This window comes from Tympanuchus pallidicinctus, unplaced genomic scaffold (genome assembly GCF_026119805.1).
Source record: "Tympanuchus pallidicinctus isolate F22 unplaced genomic scaffold, pur_lepc_1.0 scaffold12, whole genome shotgun sequence".
In the NCBI taxonomy this organism is placed as follows: Eukaryota; Metazoa; Chordata; class Aves; order Galliformes; family Phasianidae; genus Tympanuchus; species Tympanuchus pallidicinctus.
The window spans coordinates 16564776-16580565 of NW_026294637.1; the positions used below are offsets into that span (position 1 = coordinate 16564776).

Genomic DNA, 15790 nt, shown 5'->3' on the forward strand with positions numbered 1-15790 from the left:
TCAACAGCAGCTTCAGGATGTATGTTCTTCTGCATGTAGTCTCTTAGACACAATTAGAAGATTCCCAATGGTGTAAAGCTCCCCCAACCTTCATCCTCTCAGCAAACCCCTTCTTTATGTAGAGCCCAAACTTTTTGAAAGACAGGATGTGTTAGGATTGCATAAGCTGTGTTCCAGCCTCTCCCTCCATCTGCACAGCAGCCTGCTCCAAAGGAGAGATGCATCTCAAGCCCTTTTTTGTATCCCTTATCCCACTCCCTTATAAGGAGGGTTTTGCAGACACTTGGAGGAGAGCTCTGCTTATCTTCCCAACTTAACTGTCAGGCAGGTTTCAGATTTAAAATCCAGCATATCTGGATGGGCAGACTGGCTTCTCTGAACCTCACCTTTTTCTCTTCAAAGACATGCCAAGGAACAGGCAGAGAGAACAATGCAACAGAATTACAAATGCTCTTCTGTCAAACTGGGCAGCTGGTGCCCAACTTGGTGATTTAGTGCCGTATTCCTCCAGCAGCTGTCTAGCTAGGATAAGTCAGCCTCAAACTATAAAACAACTCTAGTTGACAGAATTTGTGCTTTTGGGCTAGAACAGATGCCCAAGAAATCAGGGTCTGAATGCTTTGGTATTTGCCAAATCGTACTAGTCTAGAGGGAGAAACAGAACCATATGGGCTGGCTAGCAGGCAAGCATTAATACTGGAGTTATAGGTTGACTGCTAGAAAATCTGGTCCACAAAACTGAGGAAGAGAAACACTGCCTTGCAGGAGACCACTTAACTACTTGTTCCATGTACAACCACAAGACAAGCATGTTAAGCAAACAGATGAATTGCTGCTATGAATATAGTGTGGTGGGCTTTTTTGTTTGCTTGTTTTGGATTTTTTTCCTCAGCCTCTTTCCCTCCCCCCCCCCCAGTGGATCTTTTCCAGTACAACAAATCTTTTTTGAACAATAGTGCCAACTAGTGAGGTCCCAGCAATGCTGGCTGGAATGGAATTTCTTCCTTCTCCTTATTTATTTTAAATATGGGGGGGATATTTATTTTTAAAATTTACTTATACCAACTAATCCCACTGCCACAAGTACAACTGGCAGTTACACTGCATTCCACATTTGCAACTTTTTCTCCTATCTACTGATAGCACTTCACTGCTTAAATATCAGTTCAGCTTGTTGCTAATTTTGCACATATATATGATTTTGTAAGGTTGATCTTCAGTGCCTGGTTCACTTTTGCTCAATGTTGTTGAGGATTTTTGAAAAAATACATTCACACGTACCTTAGCCAAGAAGTTAATGCACTTACACAACAGAGGCAGGGAAGAACTGATACGTGCAGGAATATACAATCATCCTTCACCACAATAAAGATATGTTGCATTTGTTTGTTCTCTCTTATCCACAAGAGTAGCCACTCATGAAGGAGATCTGCTTTCAGCAAATTCACAGTGGCTGCTTCTGAGCACGCATTACGTTCTAGGCATCCCAGAGCTGAGCCGCTGTTCTGGAGTCTGTCTGTATGTTGAAGTTGTGCCCTGAAGTTCTGGCCTAATTTCCACATTCTGAGCAACAGAAGAGCATGTTTTCAAAGCCCTAGCATGTACCTATCAAAAAAGTTAGTAAGGTTCTAAACATTTGTCAGCTGTCCCCCAAGTATCTTAAATAATACACTCTCAGTAGCGATACAAATATCTCTACGTTACCCACCAGTTTTAGCATCCTTTTGTCCTGGGCTCACAAGTGCTATCCAATGGGTTGTGGGAAGCACTTCCCAGGGAATGTATTTAGATTTTCTGGTGATAAACAGTCATCTGAAACACCAATAACAGCGTATGGCTTTTCTCTTCCACCAGCCATGTTTGCTACTTCTGCAGCCCATACTGGGTTTTCTTCACCTCCTAGACTGCTGTTCCGTGGTGCTTATTTCTTTCTCAGCTTATATTCATGAGCTGTTCTGTTTGCTGATAGTTTATAAACATACTGCTTTGCTTTCCACACCTGGTTTTTCAATCAGGAGAACATGTCCAGAGCCCCCCGACAGCAACCTGCATTTATATGCTCATAAGTTGATCATAGCACCAAAGTCCTATCCTAAGTCAATCTGCATTTCTGTGCAAGAGAGATGTTAGAGTCCAGCTCTCCTCTTCTTTCCTCATTTTCAGCTGCATTTTCTTGCTCTAGCACTCACCTATCAGAAAGCAGTTTCAGATCATTAAACCAGCCAAAAAAAAAAAAAAAAAAAGAAAGAGATTTATTGTTGTTTGGGTTTTCTCAGAGGCTATTTTTCCCCAGGGAGGGAAGGATAAAACCACTTAGCCTATTTCACCTAATTGCAGTGTCATGCTGTTTTACATGAGATTAAATTCATCTAAATTGGAGCTGCAGTACTTATTCCTTCACCCCCATCTAAACAACTGTGCCCCTTCTTTTGGGTCATCACTAATACTCACAGGAATAGGTGGTGAGCCAGCCAGCCAGGGAGGCTCATTTCAGCCAAAAAAACTATTAGCTTTTCTTTGGCAAGATTACTCCTTGCTGGATCAACTCACTGAACTCAGCAACTGCACTAGAAATTCAGTTCAGACTAAATAACCTTGGAGCTGCATTTCCTTCATGCCACGTCTGAAAGCATCCTGCAGTGCATAATGAAAGGCACAGCAGTACTTACTTGCTTTCTAAATTGCAGCATATGACAAATCAATAAGTGCCAATTATTGAGGGGTTATAAACCCTTTTATTCCCACCCAGAGAATTTAGCCCATACTGAAACACCTCTCGATTCTACTCCACCCCTTAGACAGCAAGCCACAGCTCATACTTAGCACAATAATACAGTCAGCTGCAGTTATATCTGCCCTATCATAAACTGATCACGTATAGAGCTTCTCAATAAGCAGATACATCACACTATGAGGATAAGGCAGAAGAGGAAACGTAGCGATTCCAAGTGACTGTTCCTCCTCCCACAGCTTCATGCTTTTTCAGAATTACTCCCATGACTTAATTCTTCTAAGCACTCTACATCAAACATTAATATCCACTCTGGTATATAGTACTTTGGAAACAGAGCATCTATTATCCACCATCCATTAACTGAATTTGTTACCCCAAGAATATCTGTTTTTCACAGATAATGTTCTGAAGTTGCACAGTTTCTCTTAAGCAGATTTTTTCCCACTTTTTTTTTGCACAATACTGCACAATCATGCAGCCAAAGGCTCCCTTATCTCCCATACACAGTCCATAAGAAGGAGGTTTCCTTTGGCCTAACAAAAGTCACATAATTGAGTCTAAGTGCATGCCTTGTTCTCTTCCCAGGGAATAGATGTTTTCCTTACAGCTTCACTTATACAATCTATTAGGCTTTCATGGTCAAAGAGAGTTATATGTTCTTATTGGAAGAAGCTGCATTTGTATTTCACAACAAATTAGGAGAGGGCATTATAATTTGTATCATTCATACACTCTGGACCTTAGTGAGCAGAGAAAAACAGCAACACAAGGCTATTTATTGACATTTCTTTGCTTTTTAGAAAACCAGTGCTCATTACAGCCTGTCAGTGTTATTTTAACTCAAACACCACTTGCCACAGTCAACACTTGACTGTGTTTTAGCTGGTCTATTTAAATGACCAGGTCTATCAGGTGACAGTGACATTTCTCAGATACTGCCTCACAAAGCATGCAGTCCCGTGTTTGCACTGCAACAGGATGCAAAACCTACAACTAAGATCAGTTTTAGCATTCTGTAGGAAGAAACAGCTTCAGTTATCCTTACCAGGCAGAGCTTGCAACCTAAACAAAGGGAGTATTCTCCTCGTACTTAAAGGGCACCAAAATAGAAGGTCTGGGTATAACAGACAAATTAGAGGGGCAGTTTGTCAGGGTGCTTGGTTGCACACAGACGAGTAACAGAGTAAGAAAGTAAAAAAGAGTTTTCAATTCCTTAGTCCCTACCTCACCCAGACAAGCTTTTCAAGATAAAAAAAAATCTTGTTCTTAAGTAGCAGGAGAATCTTTTCCACAGCTTTGTGCTGCTTCCCTCATCTGCAAGTCCTATGAATCAGCGACGTCCTCTACTCTGACACACTTGCAAGGCAAGGATTTAAAAAGCACAAATCACAAATTATTTATCTGTGAATGCTGTTTCAAATCACACAGTTCTGAAGGACATACAGTACAGAATACCACAACATCTGCAAATTCAGTTCATTTATACCTGCTATTTCTACAATGTCCTGAGACATTCAGTGCCTTGAGATCAAAGGCCAGCATGTCACCGTGCACCAAATTCCAGAATGTATGTAAAACACTTATGTCATTTCCATAAAGAAATCTCTCTTCATTTCTGCCAGCTTTTACCTGCTTGTCAGAGCTGTGCAATGGTAACAAACATTTTTTTATCCACTGTAACCCAGAAAAAAAAAAAAAAAGCAGAACCAAATAGAGTAATATTTCTTTCTGACTTCCCAGTTCAAAGCCAGCTTTGGCCAATGCCATGAACTCCTGTTAGCCATCATACAGTGACTTGTCCTTTTTTCCTAATTTTGGAACAACTTCTCCTGAAATCCAGCGTCTCCTTCAAAGTACACTCTATGTATTTTCTCAGCTGCTCACAACGGCTCAAATTTACAGTTTGGAAACGCAGTTTTCCAGATGTGACAAAGTCTGCCTGTTTAGATTCAGCAGTTTCCTAATTACATCTGCTGGGGAGATGCTTGATTCCTTACTTCCCCTCCATCATAATCATTTTACAGTTCTGCATCCATTCTCACCCTGACAACACTGCATTCTTGCTAGAAAATTAGCCGTATTTTAAATCATATTCTTTAAGTCAGGCCTGTGCTACACACACTTTAGATCTCCATCCGTGCAGATTTTTCTTCTCTAGATGTGTGTTAGCTGTCCAAACACCAAAAACGTATCTACCTCCTTGCAGCAGAAATCAATTCCACTTTCAGGGTATCCATTTCAATATTTCTCTCCCAAACAAGAACAAAGAGAACAATCCCTGAACGAAAGATGGCACAGTGTCCCACTTTGCTAATTGCTTCCCTTGGAAGGGTCCAAACGCCCTGACAGACCAAACACAAGTGTCAAATCCAAGCTAAACTGACAAGCTAACATCCTTAGTTTGTAATTATTTCCCTCACTGAATCAGGGTATGAATACAAGTATTAATAACTGCTTATTGCATTGTGTTGGTTGTTGGTTTTTTTTCAGTTTAGACTTCAAAGGGAATTAGAGAAATGCAAAGCAATTTTCCTTTATTCAGTCCTGGTTAATTTCTTTCACAAGCTGTATAATGAGCTGCTCACGTGAAATAGAAGAAGAGTATTTTCTGGTTTCTTTCAGTGTTAGAAAGTGCACAGAAAGCAAGACTAAACCATTTCATTTTGGTTGGCTTTTTTTCCTGGCTGTACAACGCGTGTATCTGAGACTTGGTGGCTACACGTGGACATCTTTTATTCAGTATCCAACTAATGACACTACAGGAATATCCCTGACACACAACTGCTGTTTCAGACAACTATGATGACAAATTCTGCTGCTGTCAAAGCCAGCGTTCTTTAAGCAGAACTAATGTTTCAGCCCTGACAGAACACACAACGGCCACTCGTGGTTATTTGAGCTGCAGGCCTTTTGTAGGGTACAAAAACACAGCGTGACACCTCTTTATAGCTAGCAATTGTGTGCTGTTCCTGGAGGTTTGCAGCTAAGGAAAGCTTGGTTAAAGAAGTCACCTCCCTGACAGTTACCCACACCTGTGAGGCCTTGACTTGCTTTGGGACCAGTCTCTCTGGTGGGGCCAGCCTGCGTTAAACTCGTATTTAGGCCCACCACAAAGCTCTGACTAGTTCAGTCACATTAAAACCTGACTTGAAACAACACTGCACTTAATTTTGAACCATAACAATTAGATGAAAGGACACAGACCAAACTCAGCCCTGGCATTGCTATGTTCCTACTGCACAGATGCTGTCCATGGACCAGGAGCAAGTGCTTCTTTGTGAGCAATGAGAACAAAATATGCCAGAAACTAATTCAAATATCACCTGTTTTTTTCCCCCCCATGAAAAAATAAATCATCCCATCTAATATCATACCGTTACTTTTTGCCTTGACAGAATTACTGAATGTCTTACAGAGGCTTATGCCAACAGAGCTAAGGCCGAGAACATTTCTCACATAGACCACATCCATTTTTGACTTGAGAGAAGTTCCCAGTGTTTATGAAAACAAAAGCTGTTTCCCTGATACCTCTTACATCTCAGAAACGATTCAAATCTGAGTCCTGGAACACTGTGAGCTCCTAGGTCTGAAGCCACAGATTCATCCTCCCTCCTTATTAGGGCAAAAATCCTCAGGGAAAACAAAAATGCGAGTGGATTGACAGGAAAAAGCCTATGATGTACTTGCACACATCCTTAGTCTGAAGGTTAGAAGATCAAGAATCTATGGCAGGCTCCAAGGCAAGAAGTCAGCACAGACAGACAGGAATGATTTTGGTTTGACCCAGTCCATCACAAGTGAAACAAAGCAATGCTGCGTACTTCAAGCACTGAGACCCAAAACTGCTTAACTGCAATCCCAGCCTTAGCAGCTGACTAAAGAGAGAGGTCCTACAGAAACAAAGCAGAGGACACATCTCAGTGCTTATGTTCCACCAGTTTTCCTCGTGCTGGAGCCCATACCAAAGCCCACACTGACTGAAGAACAAGCCCTCACTTCACACCTGAGCAGAAGAGCAGTACATTCCTCTCATACAGTCACAGCTTCTCTGCTTATCCCTAGAAAAACCTATGATACAGACATTAACATCTTTTTCCTTACATACATTTACATATTATGCATGTATCCCAAGTCCAATGCTACACTCATTCATTTATTCAAAATAACCAGCTTCCTCACTAGTCAGAAAGAAAGGTTTCGTTTTTTCCACATGGATTATGAAGAAAAATTTAATAGAACTCACTTACCGAAGGATTTCTTTCCTAGTGAAGAACGTGCAGTCCTGTAAAACAAAACAGGTGTTACTGTATGATAGGAATAATGAAAGTGCAAATCATTACTTTTTAATATTTTTGGAAGGAAACTCAGATCTGGCAGAAAAAAACATTAAAAATGCCATTTGTTTACCATCAAGCTTTGATTCAGAAAGCAGCAGATGCTATAAAATAATGAAAATATTCTAAGGATGGAGCTGTCAGGAAAAATTATATACCTAGAGTGGAACTCCTGGAGAAAAAACATGCAGTTTGTTTGCAATTAGTTGGACAACAAGAGGATCTTTGAGGTCCTTTTCAACCCAGGCCATTCTATGATTCTACAATTCAGTCTGCTGAAACATTCCACCAATGTGAAATGATCAGAAGAAAAATTAAAATAAGTAAAATATAGGTGGAAAATATTCTACAAACAGATCTAGAACACCATAAATAATGAACAGATTAAGAAAACTATCTTGTAACTTGGACTCTGCAATTCACATACTTAAATCACTCCTTACCAATGTCAGAGTTTTGCTAGGAGAACTGGCACTTCACAAGCAAACGGCAATTAGAGCACTGAAATATTTTGCACTTTGTGTATTTCTACACGTCACAAAACAGGTTATATTACCAGGTGTTGCAAAAGCACAACAGTCAGACATATGCCATTAATGGAAGGAAATAGTCCCTAATTTCACTATATTATCTACTAGATGCTAGGGGCAAATTCTGCCCTGCCTCCAAAACTAGGAACACTGGTGGCAATGAAATATTGGGTGACCAGTTTAGCTTCCTGTTCAGGCCATAGGTTTGGATAATGTGATAGATAAAGCTCTGTGTCATGGAGCTACCAGCTGCTGGGGAAAGAGCGTGGGAGCAAACGCTCCAATGACAAAGGCATGCAATGGCCCAGGGGATGTGGCAGACACGTGCTCAAGAATTCCACCTTTCTCCTTTAATGTAAACATTTAAAATATATAATAAGAGGCAGTTTGTGACAAGGTAAGAGCAGCGGGCCTGACTGGCCCTACTGAAGAGTACATATAACTATCATAGCCTCACTCCCGTTCTGCACTTCAGGCAATGAGAGAAAATTTCATTTCATTCCTAAGGTGAGAATTAATCTGGCTATAAACGCTTGCTGCTTCAAAGGAAGGGAAAAGCCAATGATCACAGCTATCTGAAGCAATCAACCAGCTTGTCTCAGGTGTCCAGGTAAGGTATCAGTCCTGCCTGGTATCAATTACTCAGTTTGCTTGTTCTCCTCTGTATAAAGCAGCAGGAGAAGAGCTTTCCCCTCCGTGTGTTGCACAGCAGAATAGTGTTACAAGGCAGCACAGGAAGGCACCTTGAAAGCTGCTAACAAAGATGTCACATTGTCTGGAACTGCACAAAGTGAAATAGGAGCCAGCTGGGAAAGTCTTCATTAATTCCAACGTGTTCACTACTTACAATCAAACTGCCACTTAAGGATGCATCATTTACTGGTGAAAGGCAGGTACAATCTCACAGATGATTGTGATGCTCTGTGCAGCAACCATCCCGTAATTATACAGGCTTGACGAAACAGCAGGCGCTGTTATTTAACTAGAAAGCTGACAGGGAATTGATATGCAAATAGAGATAAAGATGAAAAAGACAAGTTACCCTTCATCATCCAGAATCTTGTGAAAACACCACTGAGAAACTTTCAAAACATCATAATCTTTTTTTGCTAAACTGTCTCCTTTTTGCGCCTTCCAACACAGTTTAACTTATACTAGCACCGACATAAGGGACAGAGTTAAAGCAAGTATCTATTGGTGGCAGGAAAGAGGTACAGGACTGCCCTTTCTGTTGTAAGCACAGCCCCACTTTGGATTGGAGCCACCATGGAACACAGGTCTAAGCATAATTCCATTTTGTAGTTGCTGGAACAACAGCAATTTAATTCCGATTTAATTAAAAACCTTCGGGCAGAGAAGCACGGAGGTGATTCATCCAATTTTCTTCTGCCTACTTCATTCATACAGAAAAATACACAATGATAGACAATAAGTAGTAAACTGACATGTTGAAATAACAAATGTCACTGAACACATCTGTTGTCACATAGGCTGTATTTTAGTTAATCATGGACTTGAAAAGCAACCTGCCTGTCCTACTTGAGCACAGGCAAACTACTTAAAGAAATGGGAACACAGTTTTCATAATTTGTAGCAACTCTAGATTTCTGGCAAGAATTTATCCCGAAAATTTAGGCTTTTTTTTTCTAATTCTATGCAATCTCCTGAAACACTACAGCAGGCCCTCACGGCTTTCAGGTTACTCAGAACAGAACAGTTCAGAATAGAACAGTCTCGCCTTGAAACGTTACCTCCTCCAGGGCCTGGGAGAAAAACCTGCTTCTCTTCTAAGATCTGCTGTCCCACTTGCTCTGTCCTTGTGCCCTTAGAAGTGAGCTAATTGCAAGTGCAATATGCAGGATTACTAATGGTTGTTTGGAGATAAGATACTACTTCAACAAATCAGCAATTAGCCGCTTAACGTCCTTATGGCTAATAAAGACAGTGAATATCATAAAGCAAACAGAAGATTTCCTATTGATTTTAATGAGATCATTAGCTTGTATAATGGGACTCTATTCTCATACTTGGCATTTAGGTGGCTTAACTGGTTCTTAAAATATTCTGCAGAGAAGAGACTCAGACAGCTGGTGCACTTGGGTTGTACAGAATCACTGAGTCATAGCATGGCCTTGGAAGGAACCTCACAGCCCACCCAGTTCCAACCCCTGCCATGAGCTGGTTGCCACCCAGCAGGTCAGGCAGCCCAGAGCCCCATCCAGCCTGGCCTTGGGCACCCCCAGGGAATGGGGCTGGTACTGCGACCTTCTGCCAGTCACTGCATTGCTTGTGAAGCAGAATTAACCATCTCTGCTCTTAACATTTCCTTTTAAAACCAACACAGCAACAGGAAGGTTTTGCAGAACCAGAACTGATAAGTGTTTTATCCTTTGACCTGCTGTGTCAGGTGAATGCAAGTTCAGGACAGATGGTAACATAGAAACAGTGGCCCCATTAGCCTTCAGGACTTCATCACAAACTCCTAGATTGGTTGTGCTTCATATTTAGGGCGATAGGATTTGAGCAAAAAATAGGAGTAGAGATAATGATACTGAGAGCACTGGTTAACTAACCAACTTTAATCTCACATGATATACATACAGAGCATAACGTGAGGCATGCTTCCAAGATCAGAACACATTACGATTTATTCTGTGGCATCTACTGCCAATCAAATAAAACTGATTTCATACAGAGAAGGTAACATTTATCAGCAAGGAACAGAAGAAAAATTGAAGAACAGAATCGAATGAGAAAACAGCAATACTCAAGTATGCAGAGGCACTTCTTGCACCTATTAAATGTATATATCTTCTTCACAACTATACATGTATAATTATATGCATAATTTCAGGAGAGCAGGCTTATTCTGCTCCTGCAACAGCTACATCACAAAGCTTTATAAGCAAATAAGTGCAGCCAAGCAGTCCTTGCAACGCAAAAGCCAGTCCCAATCTGACAGCCTCAAACAAATGCCAACAGACCACAGATAAAGCAAACCACTGATGAACAGGCACTTGGATAGCATCCTCAGGCCAAGACAGATGAATCCCTTTTAGCTGTCTCACTGAGCAGCTTTAAAGAAACGAGAGGACTCAATGCTGTATTTCAAATATTAACATTGTACAGCAGTATTTCGTCTGGAAAATCCCAAGTGATCTTTAGCACTGTGGCAAAAGGAGTCCGTGTGTCTAAGAACACTTCAAATGAAACACCATGAAAACGTCATTGCGTTAAATAATCACAAATCAAAAGTTAAAAGGTGCCAGATAAAATGAAATGAGTTTTCATGCAGCAGATGCATTATTATCTCCATTCTGTGCAGACGTTCTGTTTTTGGATTCTAATTGCCATACAAGTAAGGCCAGCATAGAGCTGTTGTGAGACTGAATCAGCAACACGTTTATATGTATTTTCATCACTGTGCAGAAAAACACAAGCAGAAAACCCCTGCAGCCCCCACCGAGTTTCAGCAGGCCAAGCCTGCAGCTGTGAGAAGCAGTGGGGCACTGGAGTGAAAGCAGCCGGGCATAAGCAGTACTAACAAAGAAACAGACTGTCAGCAAATGCAATTTTGCTCAATCCATAGATGCAGCAAACAGTAACCTGAAACCGGAATGGGGCTGCAGGATGATTTCAAAAAAGCCTTCCTTCATTGCTGTGCTGCTGGAAGTTTGCACATTAACAGCAGCACTTTATCAAAGGGAGAAGTGCTTTTTGCACTTCTGATCCTGGAGGACCTGTGATGAGTGTGCTTTTGGCACTCTTGCCTCCTAAGGAGCACATTTTCATCACAGATTCTGTCTGAGCCAAGCACAGCTTTTTAAAACCAGCAGATATCTTCGTGGCTTAATTTCAACTTATATAGGACATTTCTGTACCCGATTTCATCTGGTTTTGCACATTCCTCATGAAGTATAGTTCAATTCCACTCTGACATGTGTTTTAATAGAAGGAGAAGGCTAGCTCTGCAATAGGCAAATTCCTGTGGAAAAGACAGCACAGTGATTATTTCACATGATTGCTGCTTACTGCACTACTGCCTCGAAGACAACTGGAACAAACACCATCCTGTTTTGGTGCTGCATGGAAGAGCGGACAGGAAACAATCTAGCAATTAACAAATGCAAAAATGATTGACTTAGAATAAAGAGAATGATCTGAAATAAAAATTTGTGTCCTATATTCCCCAAGTTATGCCTATTAAGGGAACAATTAGAACTGAAATCATATCAAATTCAGAGCACTTACTGAAACAACCACAGTGAAAGCAGTGAGATTGCTCCAAGAGCAGTCAGGCCGAAACCCAAGCACAGCCTGGAGGCATTTCCTGTTCAGTATAATGCAGTGCACTGAGGCCAATACATGGCCCTGATATTGCTTTATTTAATGCCCTTATTTCCCACTGCTTCAAGTATCCTCACACAGCACCACTCACAGTTAAATTCTCGGTTCACTGCTTTTCTCATTATGGAACTTGGCACCCAGAAGTTGTCCTGTATACAATTTTTACAAGTTTCATTTTGAAGTGCTGTTTGATTGCAATGAAATACAACTTCCTTGCTAACACTTACCTTTTCTCTACCCAGACCTTGGGGAGATTTTGCATTTTATGTTAAAAACAAAGCCACCAAAACAAGCAAGTACTGTAAGGGCACAGGAAGCAGAAACCAGTGTCTAACTTGGTGATGAGGTGAATCTCTAAGAGAAAACCAATGCTTGCAAAAGCCCGACTCCTTAGATTACCCTGATGTTTCACTAGGCTCATGTAAATGTAAAGAGCTGTCAGCCAGAACAACATCAGTTTACTGAGTTTCCAGATGATACACAAGGTGTTAGGGGATCTGCAACATGCCACTCTTTCTTCAGTTAATCGGCTTCTATCTATTCTGAGTATTAAAAAATAATAATAATAAAAGAATGATAAGAAGTTTAATGCCACGGAGTCATATCAAGCACCTTCTCCACAAACAGCTCCAGCTGGCCCTCCCACCAGCAGCCTTACTGGAGACTAATTGATGCAGCCATCTATTTGAAAACTCTGAGGTCATCTTGTGGGTGAACAGATTGGCAATTATTTCATTTAAATGGTGTGTTAAAAACTGATCTTTCAGTATGGTTACCGTTATGCTAAGATGTTCATAAAGGGGCATTTTTGAAAATCTTAGATGAAATGAGGATCTTTTATTTCATCAATAACACGCTGCTGGCCTGAAATCAGCGTATGCGAGCTCCTCATGCAGGTGATTTTGCTGCTGCTTAACCTTTAACTCCTGATATAAATCTGCTTACGTGTGAATTTGCCATACATTATGCAAATTAACTTCTCATTTTTCCATCCTCCTTTCACCTATCAGAAGCAGTTCCTATGAAACAAGCTCTTAAAACAACCTACAAGGTAAAAAAAAAAGACCTTTCTACTAAAATAACATTCAGGTGCTACAAAGCCAGAATAACTCACGTTCAAAAGATGGTAATGGCAAAAGTTCATTTATCTGTATATACTTGGCTGTGCACTGGGGTACCAACAAGCACAATGGATTGTTGCAAAGCATGTTTTACTGCTCCTATTGAGCTGTAAGTCCTCCTGTAACAAAGAAATGCACCAGCCTAACCACTGCGAGGCTCTGAGATCAATTACCCAGCATTAGGAAAGGCAGGGGCTGCACAAGCCATTAGAAGAAGGCAATTTCTGGATGAAGAGTAATGAATTAGGGATGACATTTCGGCTCTTGCATTTGCCAGTTTATGTCAAGAAGATAACATTAATTACATTTAGATTTTGTTTTGTTTTGCTGCAGTTGGGCTCTGTTCTGTGTTCACTTTTGAAGATAGAAGGAAGACAGACAGTAGTGTTTCACAGGTCTGTGATTCCCCTTTTGCCTTTCTAGCAAGGATGTAAAAAATAGCCTTTGAGGATCTTTGACAGCCAAGCCTCAGACCAGTGCACTGGACTAACATATTACAGTGACGGACTGCTGGTGAGGGTGAGATATGCGACAGAGTGGAAATTAAAGCAGCTCCATTTTCATGTTTCATACAATGATAGCAAGAACAGCACACATATGAAACCCTGCTACCAACAGGATTAGGAATTTAATAAGAACTTAATGTACGCTTATTTCATAGCACGCTCAGTACATGTCCCAGACTGACTTCATCTGGGTAAATCTCTACATCTGTAAAGAGCCCATGGTAGCACTAACTGCAAAAACAAAGAAAAATTAGTATTTAAAATCACAGTTTCTAATTCAGGGATAGAAGTCAAAGTTCATGAAGGTAAACATAAAGAGTTTTACTTTTGTGTGCCCTGAATCTGTCCCTTGATTATCAGGAGAAATTAAACGCTGACTTCTCAAACTGTTCATTCTGCCTGTATTCATCACTTCACAGAACACAGCAATGCAAACAGCCCTGCCTGCACCTTGTAGCAGGCGTTCACCTGCCTCCTTCTCCAGCAGACTTCTATTTCATCTGCTGCCCAACCTGTGTTTTCAGAAACTCGTTGTAGGTGTACACAGTGCAGACAGCATCCCTCAAACCACCTCAGTAAGGTCTGGGTTATGATAAAATGCGGATAAGACGAAATCATTCATCACCTGCAGCGTGAAAAACGCAGCTGGTGTGACTGCCACAAATAAAGTACCACCCATAAAGTACCCCCAGGCACGAAATGAGTACATCTTCTGGTAAGAAGAAGAAATTACCACTCAGGAGTGGATAAAAGCACAAGGATACCTATTTGGGATTTACAGCCAGCACATTTCTATGATTTACTGCCTGAAGTGAACTTAGGCATAGATTTAGACACATCCTATTTTTTTCGCCCCTACCGACAGGGAAGTTAGCAGGGGTTATAAATGGTTATGGACACACTTTCCCTTCTTTAGGAACCGCTCAGTAAAACGATTACAGTAGACAAGCGCCCTTCCCAAGCCGGTCACGAATGTTAGGCTGTTTCCTAGCCCAGACGCGGCGGATGTGACTCCCACCCTTCTAACACAAGGCACCGAGCTGTCTTACCTGGTAGGCATCCAGCTGCTCGTCAGTGAATATCGTCTGCTTATTACCCATCTTCGAAGAATTCTTCCTTTATGCAGATGCATCCCATAGGAAGCAGCCGGGCTGCTCTGTGCGGCGGGCATTTAGAGCACGGATTCCCTGCGAACGCGCCGGCAGAATCGCGAAGCCTGCATTGAAATGCTTCGTGATGCGGGAAGGAAGCGGGACCGGAAAACCTTTCACTCGAGCGCACCTAGGAGGCGGGCGCTGCAGTCACAGGCAGGTGGCATCCGAAGGCAGCGATGCCATTCTCTCCGTATTTCAGATGCTCCTCCACACAGAGCTCTCACGACTCCCAGCCCGCGGGGCTGTATGGTTACGAACGGCTTCGCAGCCGCTCCGCTCCGCGCCTCAGCGCGCCCCGCCAGCGCCGCCGCCTCACAGCGCCGCCTGGCGCCCCCTGCAGCGCCCGGCACAGCAGCGCTACTGCGCACACGCGCAGAACGAGCAAAAGAGCGCCGAATAGACGCGTGCACAGCACGAGCGAACTCCGGCACGCCGCGCCGCTGTTGGCTGAGCCCAGCTTTCCGGCTCGCGCTTCTTCACCTGCCCCGTTTGCATTTCTTGTTTTAACTCAACGGCAGAGCGTTAAGCAATATTTACTCCTGGCATAAGTAACGGCAATAGATCGATACTTCTCTGTGTACACAGCCAGACTCTAACCGTAACGTTATCGGCACCGGCTTTCATCGCTTCGCACCCAATTACGTGTCGGGCAGAGCGCTGCAGGCTGAGCTCACACCGCGCTCCGCCCGCCCCGAGTAGCGCCAGCCGAGCGCTGCATCCCCGCTCAACGCCTCACCGACTAACGGGACACGGCGCGAAACGCGCGCCCACAGCGCAAAGCACAGCGCATGCGCGCCTGAAGGCTCGGCTCAGCCCGCGGAGGAAATGGCGCATGCGCAGCCGTGCCGCGAGGTCGCACGCAGCCGTACGGCTCCGCGCGGCAGCGGCTGTCAGTCACGCGGACACTGGCCGTCAGTCACACGGACAGCGGCTGTCACACACACACCGGCGGCGTGGCGTTGCTCGCTGCCGGGAACGCTGCGCTGACGCAGCCCGCCCCACAGTGCGGGCACGGAGCTCGGGAGTGCGGACCCCGCAGCACAGCGCAGGGCGGAGCCGTCAGC

The 15790-nt window shown here is 42.8% G+C and overlaps 1 protein-coding gene across 5 annotated transcripts in view; it reads right to left on the minus strand.

Moving 5' to 3' along the window:
* Positions 1–15778, minus strand: part of CIB2 (calcium and integrin binding family member 2) — a 34034-nt gene extending 18256 nt beyond the window's left edge. Inside the window, exons 1-2 of one of the 5 annotated variants that reach the window (XM_052671539.1) lie at positions 14622–15505; positions 6982–7016 (exon numbers count right to left, since the gene is read on the minus strand). In XM_052671539.1, coding sequence (XP_052527499.1) covers positions 6982–7016; positions 14622–14672 — 86 coding nt within the window. In that variant the 5' untranslated portion in view covers positions 14673–15505. Of the gene's footprint in view, positions 1–6981; positions 7017–14621 lie in introns of all 5 variants that reach the window. The other 4 variants (XM_052671537.1, XM_052671538.1, XM_052671536.1 and 1 more) reach the window with 4 other exon arrangements.
* Positions 15779–15790: the final 12 nt, after the last annotated feature.